This window comes from Anolis carolinensis, unplaced genomic scaffold (assembly GCF_035594765.1).
Source record: "Anolis carolinensis isolate JA03-04 unplaced genomic scaffold, rAnoCar3.1.pri scaffold_7, whole genome shotgun sequence".
Classification (NCBI taxonomy): Eukaryota; Metazoa; Chordata; class Lepidosauria; order Squamata; family Dactyloidae; genus Anolis; species Anolis carolinensis.
The window spans coordinates 32,866,156-32,892,616 of record NW_026943818.1 but is presented as its reverse complement, the minus strand read 5'-3'; the positions used below and the strand labels follow the sequence as shown (position 1 = coordinate 32,892,616).

Sequence of the window (26,461 nt, the reverse complement as noted above, 5' to 3'; positions counted from 1 at the left end):
TATAGAATTGCTGCCTGTTGTAAGGCCAGTGGAATAATAATAACAACAACACTGGCATCAGATTGCTGCCTGTTGTAAGGCCAGTGAAATAATAATAATAATAATAATAATAATAATAATAATAATAATAATAATGGTATAGAATTGCTGCCTGTTGTAAGCCCACCCCGAGTCCCCTTCGAAGTGGGGTAAACGAAACCAAACTCGGAAAAAGACAGAAGCACACGCCATGGGTTTACGGTGTATTAAAATACATACATTTCGTTTTAATATAAAGACAAAAACTCCAAAGCCTTTTTCCCCCCAAAAAATTACAAACCAAGGTGAGATAGTGGAAGGCGATTATTCCGGAGCGGAGGTTAGAACGGAAGGAAAACAACTTTGCGGTGCAAAGGACCAGGAAAAAATATATATAGATAATTATTATCATCATCATCATTAATATCATCATTACATATATACACACACGCGTGTGAGCTCGACATGGAAGAATGACGGGCGAAACAAAGGGATGGGAGCGGAATCGGAAAAGAACGAGACAAAAATCGAAAGAACGCTGCTGTTGGGTTTTAAATAAAGCTCATTTCCATGGGGTACAAAATAATAATAATAATGAAAGAAAATACTCCCATAATTCATCACCCTTTGTACTCCCTTTGATCCATTTACACACAAATTCCTTTCTCTTTTGTACAGATATATTTATACGTATCTTACAAACGAATTCCTGAGCAGCAGTTCGTTCCTGTCGCCGACCGATTCTCGCGCAGAGAAAACAGATTTGTCAAGAGAGGGTTAAATTGAGACACATTCACATTCTGTCTCAATTTACCTTCTTCTCTGGCGATCTAGCAATCTTAGTCCCAGTTGTTGGCTGAAACCAGCGGCTCTTATCTTTATTGAATTAATATACACTATTTACATAGTCTCGCCGGAGCGTAACATTTAAGCATCCGACATGATCGACGTTTTTACTTCAATAAATTTATGTGCCGCTGGTTTCAGCTGATAGCTGGGAAGTGTGTGTTTATTATGTTTGTCGGTAAATTGAGACTGAAGGCGAATGTGTCTCAATTTAACCCTCACACAGAAATAAATGCACACTTCCCAGTTGTCGGCTGAAACCAGCGGTTCTTATCTTTATTGAATTAATATACACACTATTTACATAGTCTCGCCGGAGCGTAACATTTAAGCATCCGACATGATCGACGTTTTTTACTTTAATAAATTCATGTGCCGCTGGTTTCAGCTGATAGCTGGGAAGTGTGTGTTTATTATGTTTGTCGGTAAATTGAGACTGAAGGCGAATGTGTCTCAATTTAACCCTCGCACAGAAATAAATGCACACTTCCCAGTTATCGGCTGAAACCAGCGGTTCTTATCTTTATTGAATTAATATACACTATTTACATAGTCTCGCCGGAGCGTAACATTTAAGCATCCGACATGATCGACGTTTTTTACTTTAATAAATTCATGTGTCGCTGGTTTCAGCCGATAGCTGGGAAGTGTGTGTTTATTATGTTTGTCGGTAAATTGAGACCGAAGGCGAATGTGTCTCAATTTAGCCCTTTCTTAACCATCGAAGAATTATCAAAATCTATCTCACGGTACGACGAGTCACTAAACCAGCGTGTAAAAATTATAATTCGCCATTTCATTGGAAAGGATGAAGAGGACTCATGGTTTGGATGGAAAAGGACAGGTACGTGGGGGATGCTTGGGTAAGACGCACAGCGGATATCGTATCTATCGATGTGGGCGAAACGTCAGGAGAGAATGCTTCCGGAACATGCCCAGACACAGAAAACTCACCGCAATTCTGCTGATTTCAGCCACGAGAACCTTCAATAACACCTTTGCTTGTGTTGATAAAAATGGCAAGGGATGGGAGATGGTCTGCGGCAACGCCCGAAAACAGCCACGGAGAAGGCAAGATCCCACACCGGACAGGCAAACACACAACCCATAGCACCATGTTGTGCACCAGAAAGAAGAGGGTGAGGGTTAAGTTGTTGAAGGAGTCAAAAAAACGTGGTACGACCCGACAAGAAAAACGAAAAGACGAGACATATCCTCGCCCGTATATTTTAGCACCCGGTCCTAGCAGGAGGCTGGGTTGTAAAACCAGTATTGTGTACGTAGCACCAACATTGTTTTTAAGATGCGGGATCTTGAAGATCTTTCGCCCATTTGAACGGGACGCGAGAAGCTTTTCAACCCTCCTTGAATTTGATTCCCAGCTGCACTAAAAGGGAAAAACGAGACAAATCTCATTTGTCTGGTCTTTCCCGAATCCGTGCTCGCCGAGATTCGATCAGCAAACACAGCTTCAGAGCTTATTTCTTTGTGATGTGATTCCTGGTACGTTGTACAACACGGGAGCACCGTTAAGATGGCTAAAATGACACCGATTATTGCGTTATCACGGCCGATCGAGGATCGAGTGCAGGTTCGAATAAATAAAGCCAAGCTTCCTGGTTTGAATCCCAAAAGCGTTAGCGCACCTTATATATATGTGTGTGTGTATTAAAAAAATCTGTCACTAAAAAATAATCAGCACTGCCTTTAAAAAAACACTAATTTTGTACACCGATCACAGGTCACAAATTACTTCTTTTTTTAAAAAAGAAAGTATATTAAGTGCGATACAAAAACGGTGCCAAAGCGAGCCAAAAAAGCAAAGCAAAGGAACGGCGCCAAAGCGAGACCGAAAAGCAAAGCAAAGAACCGGCAAGAGGAGAAAACGTCGCGGGAGCCGAATGCTTTTCTGCAGCAATCGAGTATCCAAAGGGAGCGGTCGATTCAATCGCTGAGACAAAAAAGCAAAGCAAAGAAAATGCGCCAAAGCGAGACCAAAAAGCAAAGCAAAGAACCGGCAAGAGGAGAAAACGTCGTAGGAGCCAAATGCTTTTCCGCAGCAATCAAGTATCCAACAAGAGCAGTCAACGTTAAATAAAACACACCGGGCTTTGTGGGAAAGTGAAGACGGAAGCCTGACCCTCATAGAAATGATTCAATCACCAGATGGTGCCAAAGCGAGACCAAAAAGCAAAGCAATGAACCGGCAAGAGGAGAAAAAGTCGTGGGAGCCGAACGCTTTTCGGCAGCGATCAAGTATCCGAAAGGAACGGTCAATTCAATAGCCGAGACCAAAAAGCAAAGAAAATGCGCCAAAGCGAGACCAAAAAGCAAAGCAAAGAACCGGCAAGAGGAGAAAACGTCACGGGAGCCGAATGCTTTTCCGCAGCAATCAAGTATCCAAAAAGAGCGGTCAACATTAAATAAAACACACCGGGCTTTTTGGGAAAGTGGAGACGGAAGCCTGACCATCATAGAAACAATTCAATCACCAGACAGCGCCAAAGCGAGACAAAAAAGCAAAGCAAAGATCCGACAAGAGGAGAAAACTTCGTGGGAGCTGAACACTTTTCTGCAGCAATCGAGTATCCAAAAGGAGCGGTCGATTCAATAGCTGAGACAAAAAAGCAAAGAAACGGCGCCAAAGCGAGACCAAAAAGCAAAGCAACGAACCGGCAAAAGGAGAAAACATTGTAGGATCCGAACGCTTTTCCGGTCAACATTAAATAAAACACACCGGGCTTTGTGGGAAAGTGGAGACGGAAGCCCGACCCTCATAGAAACGATTCAATCGCCGCGACAACAAAGCAAAGCAAAGAAACGGCGCCAAAGCGAGACCAAAAAGCAAAGCAAAGAACCAGCAAAAGGACAAAACATTGTAGGAGCCGAACGCTTTTCCGCAACAATCAAGTATCCAAAAGGAGCGGTCGACATTAAATAAAGGGAACTAAAATACCATGGAGTGCAACACCCAGCGTCCCCAACGAATGGGAGCTCTAGAACACAAGGAAGACCCCAAACTGGACTCAACGAGCAGAGTCCAAATGTGTTGTAAGCAGCTTTGGGGCTGTTTTCGTCCACCGAGTTTCCGGAGTTCCCTCAATTGTGATGTTTCGCACCCGCCGACGAAGTCTGGGGATTTCGGGAAACGCATTTTGGGGACGATGAGCACCGAAGTCCAAAGGGGTGATGGTTTCGACTCCGCCTAAGGCAGAGGCACCCCTGTTAAGACGCACCTGGGTGCCCGAATATTTCGAGTCACAAACAAGCACCATGAATATTCTCCCGACTGAACCAGAATTAAGATATATATATATATAAAATTAACTTTATTTATACCCCGCAGTTAAGGAGAGGAGTTTAGCAACCTATGATAACATTAGTTTAGACAGAAATATAAGTCTGCTTCTGATTGGGGAGAGAATCAGGTGCAGAAAATCGGAAAGAATTTGTAAAAAAGCGGCGAAGAAGAAGGGTCCTCAAGGTCGAAGAAATACTCTCGTTTTATTATATTACTGTTACGAGTCCCCGCAGAGAGATGTTGGCGGGGTATAAATAAAGTTTTATTATTATTATTATTATTATTAATTATGTTTAGTTTCACTATGTTATTGTATAAGCATTTTTACCGGGTGTTGTTGTGTCTCTTGTATATATTTTATTTTGTTGTATTATACTTGTTTGGCCCCATGTTAGGTGCCTCGAGTCCCTATGGGGAGATGAAGGCGGGGTACAAAAATAAAGTTAATAATAATAATAATAATAATAATAATAATATATATCCATGAATTTATTATCCCCGTTGGAATCGGAATTACGTCGACGTCCAGACCAGTTAGCGAAGAACGCAATAGGAGAAACTATCGTTTTTGCTCCATTTTGCGCCGTTCAGGAATAAATACACATAAATATATATCCATGCATTTATTATCCCCTTTGGAATCGGAATTACGTCGATGTCCGGACCATTTAGTGAAAGACGCAATAGGAGAAGCTATCGTTTTTGCTCCATTTTGCGCCGTTCGGGAATAAATACACGTAAATACATATCCATGCATTTATTATCCCCTTTGGAATCGGAATTACGTCAGCGTCCGGACCAGTTAGCGAAGGACGCAATAGGAGAAACTATCATTTTTACTCCATTTTGCGCCGTTCGGGAATAAATACACATAAATATATATCCATGCATTTATTATCCCCTTTGGAATCGGAATTACGTCGGAGTCCGGACCAGTTAGCGAAGGACGCAATAGGAGAAACTCTCGTTTTTGCTCCATTTTGCGCCGTTCGGGAATAAATACACAACAAAACAACGTCAGCCTCACTTTTCGCCATATTTTTTTTTTAAAAAACCAAGTAAAAGCACCACATTTCTGAAACCGGACAGGCACAGTTCCTGCTGGAAGTCGATAGCACCACAAGAAAGCCTTTTTATTATTTTTTTGTGACGTCTCTGCTGGTGTGCCAGTCATTTATTTCCACCCCGAAATAATAATAATAATAATAATAAAAAAACCGAGCATGCTCAATCGCCTTCCTTCGGACCGACTCCCCGCAAAAAATAACGCCGCGCCCGTGTGTGTTTGACACCTTTTAAAAATATATATATAGATATATAAATATCTAAATCTATCGACAGTAACAAACCGGAGGCGGATCCTACGCATTCTGAACTTGGAATATATATATTTATATATATATCTTTATATATTTAACTTAAGATTCACAGTAGAATTTTTTCTCATTTTTTTATGATTGTTTTCTGTCCAGTAGTAAAAGAAACACACCGAGGAAGAACGAAAAAAAGGAAGGAAGGAAGGGAAGGAGAAACGCTTGGATAGCTGCCGAAGCAAAACAGCACCTTCGGTGGAAGCTGAGAAGACGTTGGTCCCGGTCGTCCTTGCATAGGTCAACGTTGGGTTGAGGTAGAAGTCTTAGTTACCTGCAACGGGAAAGCGAGAAAAAATGCCGTTAAAAAAGGGAAAAAGAGTTTCCTCTACGCCGACGACCACGTCATCACGACCCAATCAGGGAGCGTTGAGCAGAAGCTTTAGGTGGTCTTACTGCCTATAATGGGGAAAACCTGTAATTGCTCTGTAAAGAAGTGTGTTTTCATTTTAATTTAAAGATGTCATGTTTAATTTCGTTTTAAAAGCCATGTTTAACTATGTTTAAAAGGGTAAGTATTAGTTACCACTGCGTGGGGGATGGTAACCAGCTCAGCATCTTGAGGCAGGTTACCATAGCAACGAGGGCGGAGCCAACCGCCGTTTGGAAGAAAAGGAGGGAATGTTTTAAAAAACAGTTTAGTCTGTGATTTTTAGTCACAGGGAAGACCACTGGTTCCAGGTTAGGGAAACCAGGGAAACTCAGATCTCTAGTAGTGTTGAATTAAGCATGTTAAGTGACTTGTTTAGGTTTATTTATAGAGTCTGAGTAGGAAGGGAAAGTAATCCCAGTTAGATCCAAAGTGATCAGTCAGTAGTTTTGGTTGGGAAAGGAAAGGAGAAAGTATTTGGAAGAGTATTCGTCATATGTGCAACTGATTAAGAAAGTTTAACCCTGAGAAGCAATATTGTAACCACCAAGCTCTGTGCCTGAAATAAACTTATTTTTTGTTCTTCCATAACCCACCGGAGCATCCCAAACAGAGGTTGGGTGGCCGTCTCTCAGGAAGGATTGGATTGGGTCTCCCTGCCTGGCAGAAGGGGGTCGGACGGGACGACACTTGTGACTTATTCCAATGCTAGGATTCTATGATTCTCTAGCTCTATTTCTCCATGAGCCTGGTAATGCCTATGAGGTTGGGTGGCCATCTGTTGGGAGGGCTTGGATTGGGTCTCCAGGGGGTCGGATGGGACGACAACCCCCATGAGCCTTCTAATGCTGTTGAGGTTGTATGGCCATCTGTTGGGAGGGATTGGATTGTGTCTCCTGGGGGTTGGATCGGACAACGACCCCCATGAGCCTTCTAATGCTGTTGAGATTGGATGGCCATCTGTCGGGAGGGATTGGATTGTGTCACCAGGGGGTCGGATGGGACGACAACCCCCATGAGCCTTCTAATCCTTATGAGGTTGGATGGCCATCTCTCGGGAGGGCTTGGATTGTGTCCCCAGGGGGTCGGATGGGACGACAACCCCCATGAACCTTCTAATGCTTATGAGGTTGGATGGTCATCTCTCGGGAGGGCTTGGATTGTGTCTCCAGGGGGTCAGACGGATGGTCTACTCCAACGCTAGGATTCTATGATTCTCTAGTCTTATTTTTCCATGAGCCTTCTAATGCTTATGAGGTTGGATGGTCATCTGTCGGGAGGGCTTGGATTGTGTCTCCAGGGCGTTGGATGGGACGACGACCTTCATGAGCCTTCTAATGCTTATGAGGTTGGATGACCAACTGTCGGGAGGGCTTGGATTGTATCTCCAGGGAGTCGGACAGGACAAGACTTCCAACGCTGGGATTTTATGATTCGCACTCACAGGCTCACTCACTCACTCCAGACCGGCCTTACCTTGCGGAGCACTGGCGACTCGGGGGGTCCCGGCGGGGGGTCGGCCATCCTTACCGCGGCTTAACCCCCGGCAGGTGCGAGGCGTAAGGCGGCTGCGTGCCCAGGGCGACCCACATCGCGGCCGGGGCGGTCTGTGGGGGGGCCGCGGCCGGGGCCAAGCGAGGCAGAGGCGGGTGGTGGACGGTGAAGGAAGGGCGGGAGGTTTTGTGCTGGAGTGACGCTAGTTTGACAGACAAAGCGGAGTTAGCGGCGGAGGAGGAAGAGGAGGGCGGGAGGGCGGAGAGACCGGGGAAGAGGAGGGACTCGGGGTGCGGGGTGAGGAGGGAGACGTTGGGGGGAGCGGGGACGCGGAGGTCCTCGTTGGCGGGCGGGGCTACCGGCAAAACATTCAAGCCGAGCACGGCGGATACGGAGGGAGCGAAGGAGGTTGCGGATACGGAGGGAGCAAAAGACACGGATACGGAGGGAGCGAAGGAAGACGCGGATACGGAGGGAGCAAAAGAGGCGGCGGATATAGAGGGAGAGGAGGAGGAAGCGGGAGGCACCACATGGTTAAAAATACCTGCAAACAGGAGAGAGAAACAGAACAAAAGGAAACAAAATCCTCAGCAGAGAGAAAAAAGAAGCCCATCGAGGAAAATAATAATAATAATACAAATGGATCGACCGACAGGCATAAAAAGCAAGCAAACCAAAACCGAACCGTCATGGCGGCAGGCAAATGGGGGGCGGCAATGGCGGGGGAGAGGCACTTACCTGCCTCCGACTGGGTCCCGGCGGACGGACTCTCAACGTGACCCACCCATACAACACACACATCCCGCACTTCCCTTACTTCACACGCACACATCCACACACACATCGACCCCCCTACAACTTTGGGGGACCCTCGGCGGGGCGGGTTGATGGGGGACGTTGGGGATTTTGTGGCTGCATTTGTCTAAAACCGTGCAGAAAACCTTCTTCTGGGACCGTGTCCCGACTCCCTCCATCATCATCATCATATTATTATTATCATTATATTATATTATTATGATCATTATCATATTATTATCATATCATCATCATTATATTAATATTCTTATTATCATCATCATATCATTATATTATTATCATTGTCATTATGATTAAATTAATATCATTATCATCATTATATTATCATCATCATATTAATATTCTTATCATTGTCATCATTATCATTATATTAATATTATCGTTATCATCATCATTATATTATATTATATTACTATTATCATTATTATCATCATTATATTATCATCATCATTATATAAATATTATCATTGTCATCATTATCATTATATCAATATCATCATCATTATATTATCATTGTCATCATTATCATTAAATTATGTATTATCATCCTTAAATTATTATCATTATTATATTATTATAATTATCATTATATTATCATCATCACCACATTATCGTAATCATTACATTATTGTTATCATGATCGTTATTATATTATCATCATCATTATATTATTATTATTATTATTATCATCATCATCACTACCATCATCATTATATTATTATTATTATTATTATTATCATTATTGTTATTATATTATCATTATCATTACCATCATTATATTATCATTATATTATTATCATTATATCATCATCATCATATTAATATTATCATTATCATATTATTGTTATTATCATGACCATTATTATATTATTATCATTATATTATTATCATCATTATATTATTGTTATTATCATGATCGTTATATTATTGTTATTATCATGATCATTATTATATTATCATCATCATTACATTATTATTATCATTATATTGTTATTATCATGATCATATTATTATCATCATTTCCATCATCATTATATAATTATCATTATCATCCTTACCATCATTATATTATTTTCATATTATTATCATTACATTATTATCATTATATTATTATTATTATCATTATTATGTTATTATCATTATCATTATATTACTATCATTATATTATCATCATCACCATCATTATCATTACATCATTATGTCATTATCATATTATTATCATCATTATGTTATTATCATTATCATTATATTATTATCATTATATTATCATCACCATCATTATCATTATCATCCTTAGCATCATTATCATTATATTATTATCATTACATTATTATCATTATATTATTATTATCATTATCATTATGTTATTATCATGATCATTATATTACTATCATATTATCATCATCACCATCATTATCATTACATCATTATATCATTATCATTATATTATTATTATTATCATCATTATGTTATTATCATTATCACTATATTACTATCATTATATTATCATCACCACCATCATCATTATTATCATTATGTTATTATCATGATCATTATATTACTATCATTATATTATCATCACCATCGTTATCATTACATCATTATGTCATTATCATTATATTATCATCATCATCATGTTATTATCATTATCATTATATTACTATCATTATATTATCATCACCACCATCATCATTATTATCATTATGTTATTATCATGATCATTATATTATTATCATTATATTATCATCATCACCATCGTTATCATTACATCATTACGTCATTATCATTATATTATCACCATCATCATGTTATTATCATTATCATTATATTACTATCATTATATTATCATCACCACCATCATCATTATTATCATTATGTTATTATCATGATCATTATATTATTATCATTATATTATCATCATCACCATCGTTATCATTACATCATTATGTCATTATCATTATATTATCACCATCATCATGTTATTATCATTATCATTATATTACTATCATTATATTATCATCATTATTATCATTATGTTATTATCATTATATTATTATTATTCGTGGATACACAAGAAACGACATAGGTGCACATTTCACAGAGACCACGATGGAGAATCGAATTTTGTAAACAGAATTCCCTGAAGTAAGAAAATATTTCCCACGCTAGGACCCTGCACCACGGTCACCCGGGACGCCCGACCTACCTCCGACTGTTCCGCCCGTCACCCCGGGAGAGAAGCCCCCCATGGGGTGGGAGTTGGTCAGGCGGGTGGTGGCCGAGGAGACGTGGACCAGGCCGGCGGCCGGCATCGAGTTAAACAAGGACTGGAGTACCGAGGGGTTGGTCACCATGGGCCCCAGGGGGAACGGCGAGTTCAGGAACGAGTGGTGCGCCTGGGCCACGGCGGCGGAGGAGACCACGACGGGCGACCCCCCGGAAGGAGAGAGTCCTTTGCCGTTGAGGAGCCCGCCGGAGGGGGCGGCGGCGATGAAGAGGTTGTGCCCGTTCTTGAACTCCACCACGTCCCGCTCCCGTCCTTTCCCGGCTTTGCTGGCCTGGCGGAGCTCGTGGCCGTCTTTCCCCAGGCTTTTGCTCAGGAACGGGTTTGTCTCGGAGGCCCGTTGCACCACGTCGAGGCTCTTCTGCGACAACCCGGCGCCGTCGATAAAGCCGTGCAAATTGACCTCCGAGAGCCCGCCGTTGTAAGCAAACCCGTTCTGGTCAGAGACGTGCTTCCTCAGGGCGGCCTTGGCGTCTCCGGTCGCGCCGTCCTCCGCGGACGGCCTGAACCCGGCGAAGAGGGAGTTCTGGTTCAGCGGCATCGCCTGCAAGGGACTGTCCAGCGTCTTGGTCAGGTTGAGGTCCGAGATGGGCGAGAAGGTCGACTTCCACTTGCTGCTGTTCACGCTCTCGCCGGACTGCTTCCGCCCGGCTAACGTGAGGCCTGTTGTTCAAGCAAAGAAACAGAGAGAGACTCTCAAAGATGGAGGCCTTTCTATCCTCATTAAAGCAGCGGGAAATAAATACCTTGATACTAGGCTTGTCCGATCGATGAAAAAAAATGTTTCAATTCTCGTTTCTAAAGTAGGGGGCGCTGGAGCTTCGATATAGAAAGTAGTTCCGATTTTTTCACCCAAAAATTTCGGATATTTCCGAAAATTCGTAATGACCCTAATGTTTCTAAAATGGCAGACGCGCATGCGCAATCGCTACACACCGGGCTTGTATGGCAATCTTCCATGTGAGAGGACGTTAGCCCCCACCTTTGCGTCCATCGTGGAAGCTTCTGATAGGCCGGGCAGCCATGTTAGACTGCGCTAAGCTCCCATTCAAGGTAGGTTGCAGAAAAAAAAATATTTTTAAAAAATATATTTTAAAAAAAATTGGGGGGGGGGGAATTAATGAAACATTAAGAGACAATTAGAGAATGGGCCAACAATGGTTCGAATTCCATTGCTGGTTGCGCTGTGAGACAATGTCTCGGAATGCGTCTCAAAAAGCGAGAACAATCCGAAATAATTCCGATATACGATTCAAAACGATTTTTTGGACATGTCTACTTGATACATGTATCTCCTAACTGAATGAGATCCAAAAATCAATAATAATAATAATAATAAAAGGTAAAGGTTTCCCCTGAGGTTAAGGCCAGTCGTGTCCGACTCGGGGTTGGTGCTCATCTCCATTTCTACACCAAAGAGTCGGCGTTGTCCGTAGACACCTCCAAAGTCACGTGGCCAGCAAGACTATATTGAGTGGTACCTATTGATCTGCATGTCCGTAGACAACTCCAAGATCACGTGGCCACTGGCACATATAAAGTAATAACAACTGACAAAATTACGATCTGCCAAATGCAAAAGGCCACCCGACTGGGATCTGCACGCATCATCCGAAAATACATCACACAGCCCTAGACACTTGGGAAGTGTTTGACTTGTGATTTATTATTATTATTATCATTATTATCATTATTATTATGACACAGCAAACAAGATAGAGATGCTGGATTTCATATCACAAAATCACACGTCAAACACTTCCCAAGTGTCTAGGACAATTATTATTATTATTATTTATGACACAACAAACAAGACAGATATGCTGGATTTCGTATCACAAAATCACAAGTCGAACACTTCCCAAGTGTCTATTATTATTATTATTATTATTATTATTATTGTGTTCCACCTTGGGTCTCCTTTAGGAGAAAGTGGGATATAATAATAATAATAATAATGTGTTTTTTTGTATCACCCTCTTTCGTTTATATAGAATGGGAAACGCAAAGGTGAAGATGGAAGTCATTTTTATCATTTATATATGCATATGTGTATGTATGTATGTATGTATATATATATATATATATATATATATATATATATATATGTATGTGTGTGTATATATATATATTCTTTTTTTCTTTTTCCTATTTTTTTCTTTTTCTTTTCTTCTTTTTCTTTCTCTCCCTTCTTTTTCTTCACTTTCTGTCAAAATTCATTGTTCTCACTCTTTCGTTGTTACTGAATTATTATAGATACCAATAAAATGTATTTAAAATAATAATAATAATATCCAAAGTAGCCCAAGGGCTGAAAGGAGAGTTCCGAATAAAATAAAGGCTTTTCAATCAGAATCGGAGATCCCACAGGTGCGTATTTCACAGGGACCATGAAGAAGACCTGTATTTACCAAAACCCCGAACCCGGCAAACGACGACCCCCAAACTTACTGTTTTCCATCGACTTTTGCGGGGATTTGCTTTCCAGCGAGATCGTCGCGATCTTCCTCTCGATCCTGGGGGGAAATAAAGGGAATGAGTCGTTGATCAAAGACGTGATCCTGGAATGATCGGTAGGAGGAGATTCCGAGTGTTGCCGTTCACCTGGCGCTGTTCCGGTCGTCCTCGGAGGCCTGCTCCTCGTCGGACGTGAGGGGCGAGTAGTGGATGCCGTTGGCCTGGGGAAGGGGCTTCTCCTTCTTCAGCACCGGCGGCTGGTCGTTGTCCTGGTACGGAACAGGAGAATTCTTCAGGGAGGTTTCGGGGGAAGAAATGGCCGTTATTTCTAAAGGCTGGTTAATGTTACTGACCTGAAGGAAAAGGACAAGAAAGAAATAATAATAAAAGGGATGGAGAGAGAGAGAGAGAGAGAGAAGAAATAAATGTGTTAAGGATCAGGGAGGTGGGAGGGCAAGCGGAGAAAGAATAATAATAATTAATATTAATAATTATTATTATTTATTGTATATACTCGAAGATAAGCCACCGTGTTGCCTGCAATGTGTGATCTATTTCTCTCTTCTCCTCCCTTATCAGTGTGTTTTCTTTTGCAAGGCCTGCAGGCTATTGCTTGCAATATAATAATTATAATAATAATAAACTTTATTTATACCCTGCCACCATCTCCCCAACGGGGACTCGGGGCGGCTTACATGGGGCCATGCCCAGAACAATACAATACAACAAAATATAATAGAACAACAAATCATAGCACATTAAACAACACAATAAAAGAAAATATACATTAAACAAGATCAAAAGAACAATATGTGATCTATTTCTCTCTTCTCCTCCCTTATCTGTGTGTTTTCTTTTTCAAAGCCTGCAGGCTATTGCTTGCAATATGTGATCTATTTCTCTCTTCTCCTCCCTTATCTGTGCGTTTTCTTTTTCAAAGCCTGCAGGCTATTGCTTGCAATATGTGATCTATTTCTCTCTTCTCCTCCCTTATCAGTGTGTTTTCTTTTTCAAAGCCTCCCTCGGTCTTAAGGGAATGTTTTGAAAAGGGAAAGACGCCCTTGCAAGTCAGGAAGAAGAAATATATATATTCATTAATCTTATGGAAGCTTTGTTGCGGCCTTGACCCGATTATTAGCAAGGGGAGGCTTTTTCAGCTCATAAATAAGGGCTGAAAAACTTGAGTATATAAGGTACTGTATATTTTTCTTCTTCCTGACTTGCAAGGGTGTCTTTCTCTTTTCAAAACATTCCCTTGATTAAGAGCGAGGGAGGCTTTGGAAAAGAAAACACACTGATAAGGGAGGAGAAGAGAGAAATAGATCACACCTTGCAAGCAATAACCTGCAGGCTTTGCAAAAGAAAACACACTGATAAGGGAGGACAAGAGAGAAATAGATCACACCTTGCAAGCAATAGCCTGCAGGCTTTGCAAAAGAAAACACACTGATAAGGGAGGAGAAGAGAGAAATAGATCACACATTGCAAGCAATAGCCTGCAGGCTTTGCAAAAGAAAACACACTGATAAGGGAGGAGAAGAGAGAAATAGATCACACATTGCAAGCAATAGCTTTCAGGCTTTGCAAAAGAAAACACACTGATAAGGGAGGAGAAGAGAGAAATAGATCACACATTGTAAGCAATAGCCTGCTTTGTTGCGGCCTTGACCCGATTATTAGCAATGGGAGGCTTTTTCAGCTCATAAATAAGGGCTGAAAAACTTGAGTATATATGGTACAGTAGAGTCTCACTTATCCAAGCTAAATGGGCTTTGGAAAAGAAAACACACTGATAAGGGAGAAGAGAGAAATAGATCACATATTGCAAGCAATACCCTGCTTCTTTCAGCTCATAAATAAGGGCTGAAAAACTTGAGTATATACAGTACAGTAGAGTCTCACTTATCCAAGCTAAACGGGCTTTGGAAAAGAAAACACACTGTTAAGGGAGGAGAAGAGCGAAATAGATCACATATTGCAAGCAATAGCCTGCTTCTTTCAGCTCATAAATAAGGGCTGAAAAACTTGAGTATATACAGTACAGCAGAGTCTCACTTATCCAAGCTAAACGGGCTTTGGAAAAGAAAACACAGTGATAAGGGAGGGTAAGAGAAAAATAGATCACATATTGCAAGCAATAGCCTGCTTCTTTCAGCTCATAACTAAGGGCTGAAAAACTCGAGTATATACGTACAATAGAGTCTCACTTATCCAAGCTAAACGGGCTTTGGAAAAGAAAACACACTGATAAGGGAGGAAAAGAGAGAAATAGATCACATATTGCAAGCAATAGCCTGCTTTGTTGCGGCCTTGACCCGATTATTAGCCAGGGGAGGCTTTTTCAGCTCATAACTAAGGGCTGAAAAACTTGAGCATATACGGTACAGTAGAGTCTCACTTATCCAAGCTAAATGGGCTTTGGAAAAGAAAACACAGTGATAAGGGAGGGTAAGAGAAAAATAGATCACATATTGCAAGCAATAGCCTGCTTCTTTCAGCTCATAAATAAGGGCTGAAAAACTCGAGTATATACGGTACAGTAGAGTCCCACTTATCCAAACTAAACAGTCTTTGGAAAAGAAAACACAGTGATAAGGGAGGGTAAGAGAAAAATAGATCACATATTGCAAGCAATAGCCTGCTTCTTTCAGCTCATAAATAAGGGCTGAAAAACTCGAGTATATACGGTACAGTAGAGTCTCACTTATCCAAACTGAACAGGCTTTGGAAAAGAAAACACACTGATAAGGGAGGACAAGAGAGAAATAGATCACACCTTGCAAGCAATAAAATTACCATTTTTTTTAAAAAAAGGAAAGACTATCCAAGTTCTCACCATGGAGTTGATATTCAAGGGAGAGCCCGAGGGCTGAGCGAAGAGCCCGGCCACGGCGGGGAGAGATTTGCGCTTGGGCGACACGCTGAGAGCTCCGGCGGACGAGCGCTTCCTCCGCCCGCGCTTCTTCCCGTCCTGCGCGTAGGCTGGGCCGCACTCCACCCGGACGCTGGCCGAGAGCGGGCTGTGCTTGCTCAGGGTGAAGATGATCCTCCGCTTGCCCTCGCTCTCCGGGTCCGAGAAGGCCGGCTCGCCCTCCGAGAAGGCCTTCTGCCCCTCCACGTACTGCAGCACCCCGTTCAGGCGCGGGCTGGCCGAGTGGGCCGGCGAGCTCTGCCCCGAGGTGGTCCGCGAGGGCATGGCCAGCATGGGCGTCGAGCTGCGAGACCCCGAGGAGGTGAAGAGGCTCCCCGAGCTGGAGACGTCCTCCAGGGCCGCGTGGTCCATGCCGTGGCTCAGCGGGGCCGGGCTGCCCGGAAGGATCCCGGAACCAGACACGTACGAAAAACCTACAAAAAGAAGCGAATCATTACGTCCCAGTCTCCGGTCTGGTCTCCGCTTCCCTAGGCTCAGATCGAGACTGTACTCACCTGAGGTAGCCAAGGTGAGTGGCTTGTGGTTAGCGCCGTTGTGAGAATTAGCACCATGTTGTTTTTCAAGTGTGGAAAAGGAGTCGCGGTTCTGGAGGACAGGGCTGGGGGTGCTCCGCTGGAGGGAAGGAGGAGAAAAATAATAATAATAATAATATCCAGCATATACAGTAGAGTCTCACTTATCCAACATAAACAGGCCGGCAGAATGTTGGATAAGTGAATATGTTGGATAATAAGGAGAGAGTAAGAAAAATACTATTAAACATCAAAATCGGTTATGATTTTGCAAATTAAGCACCAAAACATCATGTTATTCAACAAATTTGACAGGAAAAGTAGTTCATTACACATTAATTCTATGTAGTAATTACTGTATTTATAAATTTAGCACCAAAATATCATGATATATTGAAAACATTAACTACAGAAATGCGTTGGATAATCCAGAACATTGGATAAGTGAGTGTTGGATAAGTGAGACTCTACTGTACATCTCATTTGCTGTGCCATATTATGTCTTTGTGTCAATAATCATAATAATAATAATAACAATAATGTGGTTTCATTCCAGCTGTGGGAAATAAACATTATTATTATTATTGTTATTATTATGAAAAGCATTACCAAATGTATGCATGGGATATCTCTGAGCCATGCATGGGATATCTCCAAAAGTATGCAGGGAATGTTCACAAAATATGCATGGAATATTCCCAAAAATATCCATGGGATATACCCAAAAGTATGGAAGGAATATCCCTGAACTATGCATGGAATGTCTCCAAAAATATAACTGAAATATGCATGGGATATCCCCAAAATATGCAAGGAATATCACCAAAAGTATGCAAGGAACACCCCTGAACTATTCATGGGATATCCCCAAAAATTATGTAGATAATAATCCCAAAATATGCATAGAATATCCATGAACTATGCATGGGATATCAACAAAAGTATACAGAGAATATTCCCAAAGTATGCAAGGAATATACCTAAAATATAACTGAAATATCCTCAAAGTATGCATGGAGTATTCCCACAGTATGCAAGGAATATCCCCAAAAGTATACAGAAAATATCAACAAAGTATGCAAGGAATATCCCCAAAAGTTTGCAGGAAATATCAACAAAGTATGCAAGGAATATCCTCAAAAGTATGCAAGGAATATCCCCAAAAGTCTGCTGGAAAAATCTCCAAAATCTGCAGGAAATATCAACAAAGTATGCAAGGAATATACACAAAATACAACTGAAATATCCCCAAAGTATGCATGGAATATCCCCAAAAGTTTGCAGGAAATATCAACAAAGTATGCAAGGAATATCCCCAAAATATGCAAAGAATATCCCAAAAGTCTGCAGAAAATATCAACAAAGTATGCAAGGAATATCCCCAAAAGTTTGCAGGAAATATCAACAAAGTATGCAAGGAATATCCTCAAATGTATGCAAGGAATATCCCCAAAATATGCAAAGAATATCCCAAAAGTCTGCAGAAAATATCAACAAAGTATGCAAGGAATATCCCCAAAAGTTTGCAGGAAATATCAACAAAGTATGCAAGGAATATCCTCAAAAGTATGCAAGGAATATCCCCAAAAGTCTGCTGGAAAAATCTCCAAAATCTGCAGGAAATATCAACAAAGTATGCAAGGAATATCCCTGAACTATGCATGGAATATCTCCCAAAATATGCAAGGAATATCCCCAAAAGTCTGCAGAAAATATCCCCAAAGTATGCAAGGAATATCCCTGAACTATGCAAGAAATATCTCCAAAGTATGCAAGGAATATCCCCAAAAGTATGCAGAAAATATCAACAAAGTATGCAAGGAATATCCCCAAAGTATGCAAGGAATGTGTATGTATGCAAGGAATATCCCAAAAATATGCATGGAATATTCTCAAATGTATGCAAGGAATATCCCAAAAATATGCATGGAATATACCCAAAATATAAGTGAAATATCACCAAAGTATGCATGGAATATTCCTACAGTATGCAAGGAATATCCCCAAAAGTATGCAAGAAATATCCCTGAACTATGCATAGAATATCCTCAAAAATATGCAAGGAATATACCCAAAATATAACTGAAATATCCCCAAAGTATGCATGGAATATTCCTACAGTATGCAAGGAATATCCCCAAAAGTATGCAAGAAATATCCCTGAACTATGCATAGAATATCCTCAAAAATATGCATGGAATATACCCAAAATATAACTGAAATATCCCCAAAGTATGCATGGAATATTCCTACAGTATGCAAGGAATATCCCCAAAAGTATGCAAGGAATATCCCTGAACTATGCATAGAATATCCTCAAAAATATGCATGGAATATACCCAAAATATAACTGAAATATCCCCAAAGTATGCATGGAATATTCCTACAGTATGCAAGGAATATCCCCAAAAGTATGCAAGGAATATCCCTGAACTATGCATAGAATATCCTCAAAAATATGCAAGGAATATACCCAAAATATAAGTGAAATATCACCAAAGTATGCATGGAATATTCCTACAGTATGCAAGGAATATCCCCAAAAGTATGCAAGGAATATCCCTGAACTATGCATAGAATATCCTCAAAAATATGCATGGAATATACCCAAAATATAACTGAAATATCGCCAAAGTATGCATGGAATATTCCTACAGTATGCAAGGAATATCACCAAAGTATGCAAGGAATATCCCTGAACTATGCATAGAATATCCTCAAAAATATGCATGGAATATACCCAAAATATAACTGAAATATCGCCAAAGTATGCATGGAATATTCCTACAGTATGCAAGGAATATCACCAAAGTATGCAAGGAATATCCCCAAAAGTATACAAGGAATATCCCTGAACTATGCAAGGAATATCCCTGAACTATGCAAGAAATATCCCCAAAAGTCTGCAGAAAATATCACCAAAGTATGCAAGGAATATCCCCAAAAGTATGCAAGGAATATCCCTGAACTATGCAAGGAATATCCCTGAACTATGCAAGAAATATCCCCAAAAGTCTGCAGAAAATATCACCAAAGTATGCAAGGAATATCCCCAAAAGTATGCAAGGAATATCCCTGAACTATGCAAGGAATATCCCTGAACTATGCAAGAAATATCCCCAAAAGTCTGCAGAAAATATCACCAAAGTATGCAAGGAATATCCCTGGACTATGCCTGGGATATCCCCAAAATACGCACTGCAAAAAGGAGAGGCAGGCGACGGAAAAGGCCACCCTACTCACCACCTTCTCGGCCCGGCTGGGGAGGACCACGCTGGCCAGGGGGATGCTGACGGGGAGCTTGTTGGGCTGGACGGTGCTGAGCGGGATGCTGATGGGCAGGCTGGTGATGGTCTCCCCGCTGCTCACGCATGCCCGGCTCTCGCGCAAGGCCTGCGGGACACACAAACCAAGACCAAATTCACACCTTCCGGACATACAGACCTCGACGGGCAAACCACTGTTCCAACCACCACGTCTCACCTTCTCGTTGGCGGCGGGAGAAGACGGGCGGGTGTCCGCCGGGCTCATCTTGATGCCGTTGGACACGGGCGGGCTCGGGAAGGTCAGGCCGTTCTCCTTGAGGTGCTCCACCCTGGAACACATACGTATTATTGTTATTATTATTATTATTATTATTGACACAACGACGTTGTATGACACAGCAAACAAGATAGATATGCTGGATTTCGTTTCACAAAACCACAAGTCGAACACTTCCCAAGTGTCTAGGACTGTGTGACGTATTTTCGGATGATGCGTGCAGATCCCAGTCGGGTGGCCTTTTGCAGTTGGCAGATCGTAATTTTGTCAATGTCTATTGTTTCCAAATGCCGGCTGAGATCTTTTGGCACGGCACCCAGTGTGCCCATCACCACCGGGACCACCTGCACTGGTTTCTGCCAGAGTCTTTGAAGTTCAATCTTGAGGTCCTGAGAGCGGCTGAGTTTTTCCTGTTGTTTTTCGTCAATGCGACTGTCACCTGGGATGGCGACATCAATGATCCAAACCTTTTTCTTTTCCACAACTGTGATGTCTGGTGTGTTGTGTTCCAGAACTTTGTCAGTCTGGATTCAGAAGTCCCACAGTATCTTTGCGTGTTCATTTTCCACGATCTTTGCAGGTTTGTGATCCCACCAGTTCTTTGCTGCTGGGAGGTGGGACTTGAGGCAGAAGTTCCAATGAATCATTTGGGCCACATAGTTGTGCCTCTGTTTGTAGTCTGTCTGTGCAATTTTCTTACAGCAGCTGAGGATATGATCCATGGTTTCGTCGGTTTCCTTGCAGAGTCTGCATTTTGGGTCATCAGCTGATTTTTCGATCTTGGCCTGAATGGCCTTTGTCCTGATGTCTTGCTCCTGGGCTGCAAGGATCAGGCCTTCTGTCTCCTTCTTCAGGGTCCCATTCGTGAGCCACAGCCAGGTCTTCTCTTTATCAGCTTTTCCTTCTATTTTGTCAAGGAACTTTCCATGCAATGTTTTGTTGTGCCAGCTGTCAGTTCTAGTTTGTAGTGCGGTTTTCTTGTACTGGTTTTTTGTCTGCTGTGCTTTGCGGAGTTTCTGATTTTTGACTTCAATCAAAGCAGGTTCTTCACTTTGCTTTCCATCTTCTGCCAGGGCATGTTCTTCTTCTTCTTCTGCTTGTTTTACTTGTAAGAGTCCTCTGCCCCCTGATCTTCGAGGCAGATACAGCCGGTCAACATCACTGCGAGGGTGCAGTGAATGATGAATGGTCATGAGTTTTCTTGTTTTTCTGTCCAAATTGTCCAGTTCCGCCTGTGTCCAGTTTATAATGCCAGCAGTATATCTTATGACAGGTATGGCCCAGGTGTTTGTGGCCTTGATGGTGTTGCCTCCATTGAGCTTGCTTTTGAGAATTTTACTGACCCTTTGTGTGTATTCTTTACTGACCACAGTCTTCACATGTTCATGCTTGATGTTGTCCAGCTGTAATATGCCCAGATATTTATAGGACTCTGGCTGGTGACACTTTATTGTTTGGCCATTGGGCATATTGATGCCCTCACTTTCAAGGATTTTTCCCTTCTTCAATGCCACTGTCGAACATTTGTATTATTATTATTATTTTTATGACACAGCAAACAAGATTACTGTATTCACGAGTTTAGCACCAAAATATCACGATGTATTGAAAACATTGACTACAAAAATGCATTGGATAATCCAGAACGTTGGATAAGCAAGTGTTGGATAAGTGAGACTCTACTGTAATAATAATAATACATCACACAGTCCTAGACACTTGGGAAGTGTTTAACTTGTGATTTTGCGATACGAAATCCAGCATACCTGTTTTGTTTGCTGTGTCACACTATAATAATGATAATAATAATATTTATTATTATTATTAAAGAGAGAGAGATGTATGGTAAGTAGGACTACTACTGAGAGATAAACACATTACTATTATTATTAAAGAGAGATATATAGTAAGTAGGATTACTACCGAGAGATAAACACATATTTGTTATTATTATTATTAGCGAGAAAGATATAGTAAATAGGATTACTACTGAAAGATAAACACTATTATGATTACTATTATTATTATTATAGAGATATACAGTAAGTAGTATGACTTCCGAGAGATAAAAACATATTATTATTATTATTATTATTATTAAAGAGAGAGAGATGTATGATAAGTAGGACTATGACTGAAAGATGAACACATTATATTATTATTATAGAGATATATAGTATTACTTTCGAGAGATAAAAACATATTATTACTGTTATTAAAGAGAGAGAGAGATGTATGGCAAGCAGGACTACGACTCAGAGATGAAGACATTATAATTATTACTATTGCTACTATTATTATGATTATGACTATTATTGAGATATATAGTAAGTAGTATTACTTCTGAGAGATAAAAACATATTATTATTATTATTATTATTAAACAGAGAGATGTATGGTAAGTAGGACTACAACAGAGATGAACACATTATAGACATTATTGTTACTACTATTATTATGATTATTATAGAGAGATATAGTAAGTAATATTACTTCCGAGAGATAAATACATATTTGTTATTATTATTATTAGAGAGAAAGATATAGTAAGTAGGATTACTACTGAAAGATACATTATTATTATTACTATTATTATAGAGATATATAGTAAGTAGTATTACTTCCGAGAGATAAAAACATATTGTTATTATTATTATTATTATTATTATTATTATTATTAAACAGAGAGATGTATCGTAAGTAGGACTACAACAGAGATGAACACATTATAGACATTATTGTTACTACTATTATTATGATTATTATAGAGATATATAGTAAGTAATATTACTTCCGAGAGATAAATACATATTTGTTATTATTATTATTAGAGAGAAAGATATAGTAAGTAGGATTACTACTGAAAGATACATTATTATTATTACTATTATTATAGAGATATATAAAAGAGTGATGGCATCACGGCAGCGGACAAAACAACAAAAGTAAACACCCCACAACCTCGAAAATTGACAGCACAACCCCTCATCCATGCCTCTAGGTTGATACAACAAAAGAAAAGAAAAATAAAGTCCTAATTAGAGGGAGAGGAATAATTGTTTTTATCCAATTGCTGCCAGTTAGAGGGCTAAGCTCCGCCCACTTGGTCTCCTAGCAACGCACTCAGCCCAGGGGACAGGCACAAGAGTTTGGAGAGACCCCTAAGGGCCATCCAGCCCAACCCTTTCTACTATGCAGCAGGACACAATCCAAGCATTCACAACACATGGACAACGTAAAAATACTATACAATACTACACAGGGACATAGACCCCCTCTACCCTCACCACTTTCCCAGTACACAAACAACCAAATGCATACTAAACATAAGGACAACCATACAACAGACATTCAATACCACCACCACCTCAACAAGTTCTCACCAACACCACCAGACTTTGCCACAGCAACGCGTGGCCGGGCACAGCTAGTAGAGATATATAGTAAGTAGTATTACTTCCGAGAGATAAAAACATATTGTTATTATTATTGAGAGAGATGTATGGCAAGTAGGGTGATTACGACGGAGAGAGGACCACGTGGGCCCACTTGGATCCCCCCAAAAGCTCACCTCTGGTGGTTCTCGCCGCACGCGACCTTGGCGCCCGCCACGTGGTCCTGGTTGAGGTGCCTCCGGAGGGCGATCTTGGCCGGGGAGAAGCGGGTGTAGTCGGGCAGGGCCAGGCCGGAGGAGGCGGAGGAGGTCCGGTCGGCCTTGTGCCGGGGCCCGTGGCTGGGCGTGGAGGGGACGAGGTCGGGGTCCAGGTGGGGGGGCAGGTAGTGCGGGGTGCTCTGCTTGGAGGGGGGCCGTCCCAGGGCGCCCTGGAGCTCGTAGGGCGTGGCGTGGCCGTTCATGGAGAGCTCGGGGCTCATGCCGTTGAGGTGGGGGGGCAGGGGGGCCGGGAACTTGGCGCCCTCCGGCTCCAGCGGGAAGAGGCCCGGGTCGGGGTCGGCCTCGCGGGTGGGGGGGCCCTTGTGTCGGGGCGGCGGGGCCAGCAGGGACTCCTCGGGCGGCATGCACGACTTCAGCTGGAGCAGCTCCTGCTGCCGCTGGCTCTTCTCCAGCTCCACAATGCTGATCTGAACGACGGAAAGAGCGGGAGCACGGATTTACAATCTATATATATAAAAGGCTTTTGGCATCACGGCAACTCACAAAACAACAAAACCCAACACCCACCAAACTCTAAAATTGGCAACACAATCCATCATCCCTGCCTCCAGTAAGATACAACACAATCACACAAAAGATACAATCACAACACCCAAAAAAAAGGCCAAAACCCACAACAGGCAATGTGCCATGCTTTCTATATTTTGTAATATATCTATATATATAAAAGAGTGATGGCATCACGGCGACCCACAAAACAACAAAACTACAGGCCCCCCAACCTCGAAATTTGACAACACAACCCATCATCCACGCCTCTAGGTTGATACAACAAAAAGAAAAGAAAAATAAAGTCCTAATTAGAGGGAGAGGAATAATTGTTTTTATCCAATTGCTGCCAGTTTGAAGGCTAAGCTCCGCCCACTTGGTCTCCTAGCAACCTACTCAGCCCAGGGGACAGGCACAGTTAGGCCTCACTTAGGCCTTTTTCACAGATTATCAGATTTGAACTGGATTATATGGCAGTGTAGACTCAAGGCCCTTCCACACAGCTATATAACCCATTTAGAATCTTATATTATCTGCTTTGAACTGGATTATCTTGACTCCACACTGCCATATAATCCACTTCAGTGTGCATACTAAACATAAAGACTACCATACAACAGACATTCAATACCACCACTAACTCAACAATTTCTCACCAACACCACCAGAAAATGCCACAGCAACGCGTGGCTGGGCACAGCTAGTAATATATATAATAATATATTGTAGATTCATATAATACTGATAATAACATTGTAATGTAATACATAGTGCAATCGAAGCCCTCCCAATAGATATATATTATACACAATATATTATATTATATATGTATATAAAATATACAACCTACAATCTATATATATAAAAGAGTGATGGCATCACGGCGACCCACAAAACAACAAAACTACAGGCCCCCCAACCTCGAAATTTGACAACACAACCCATCATCCATGCCTCTAGGTTGATACAACAAAAAGAAAAGAAAAATAAAGTCCTAATTAGAGGGAGAGGAATAACTGTTTTTATCCTATTGCTGCCAGTTAGAAGGCTAAGCTCCTCCAACTTGGTCTCCTAGCAACCCAATAAAAAAAATAATCTAAAAATAATTAAAAACACTAAAAAAATAATACAATAAAATACTATAACAAAATAACTAAAAATAATACAACAAAATAATAAAATATAATAAATAAAAAAGATACGTTACAATAAAATTAATTTAAAAAATACATATAACGTCAAATAAAAATTCCACAACAACTTTTAACCAATACCACCACCACTTTGACACAGCAACGCGTGGCTGGGCACAGCTAGTAATATATATAATAATATATTGTAGATCCATATAATATTGAGAATAACATTGTAATGTAATACATAGTGCAATCGAAGCCCTCCCAATAGATATATATTACATACAATATATTATATATAAAATATACAACCTATAATAATGTATATAATATTGATAATAAAATTGTAATGTAATACAATATATTACACAGTGCAATCAAAGCCCTCCCAATAGATATATATTATACACAATATATTATATTATATTATATATATATATAAAATATGCAACCTATAATAATGTATATAATATTGATAATAAAATTGTAATGTAATACAATATATTACACAGTGCAATCGAAGCCCTCCCAATAGATATATATTATATACAATACATTATAATATAACATATATTGTATATAAAATATACAATATATAATATATTGTACATGCATATAATATTGATAATATTGTAATATAATATAATACATAGTGCACTTAAAGCACTCCCAATAGATATATGATGTGTGTGTGTGTATATATATATATATATACAATAATGTATCATAATATAATATATTTTAGATGCATTTAATATTGAAAATAAAATTGTAATGTAATACAATACATTACACAGTGCAATCAAAGCCCTCCCAATAGATATATATTATATACAATACATTATAACATATATTGTATATAAAATATACAATAATATATAATATATTGTACATGCATATAATATTGATATTTTAATGTAATATAATACATAGGGCATTCAAAGCACTCCCAATAGATATTATATACATATATATATATATTGCATAAAAATACAATAATATATCATAATATAATATATTTTAGATGCATTTAATATTGATAATAATACTGTAATATAATACAATATATAGTGCAATTGAAGCACTCTCAATAGATATATATTATGAACAATAACAATCTATCCATCTATATATATATATATATATATAAAAGAGTGATGGCATCACGGCGACCCACAAAACAACAAAAGTACAGGCCCCCCAACCTCGAAATTTGACAA

At 40.4% G+C, this 26,461-nt stretch overlaps 1 protein-coding gene across 5 annotated transcripts in view; it reads right to left on the bottom strand.

The window, feature by feature from the left end:
* Positions 1–229: 229 nt before the first annotated feature.
* Positions 230–26,461, bottom strand: part of dot1l (DOT1 like histone lysine methyltransferase) — a 76,053-nt gene continuing 49,821 nt past the window's right edge. For 3 of the 5 annotated variants that reach the window (XR_010000229.1, XR_010000228.1, XR_010000231.1), the window contains exons 20-29: positions 23,515–24,023; positions 19,884–19,995; positions 19,644–19,793; positions 16,383–16,500; positions 15,793–16,301; positions 13,104–13,309; positions 12,951–13,015; positions 10,422–11,162; positions 7,382–7,943; positions 230–5,809 (exon numbers count right to left, since the gene is read on the bottom strand). Coding sequence is in view for 1 of the 5 variants with exons in the window: in XM_062960096.1 (XP_062816166.1) it covers positions 5,802–5,809; positions 10,422–11,162; positions 12,951–13,015; positions 13,104–13,309; positions 15,793–16,301; positions 16,383–16,500; positions 19,644–19,793; positions 19,884–19,995; positions 23,515–24,023 (2,418 nt within the window). In the remaining 4 variants the exon portion in view is untranslated. The remainder of the gene's footprint in view (positions 5,810–7,381; positions 7,944–10,421; positions 11,163–12,950; positions 13,016–13,103; positions 13,310–15,792; positions 16,302–16,382; positions 16,501–19,643; positions 19,794–19,883; positions 19,996–23,514; positions 24,024–26,461) is intronic. The other 2 variants (XR_010000230.1, XM_062960096.1) reach the window with 2 other exon arrangements.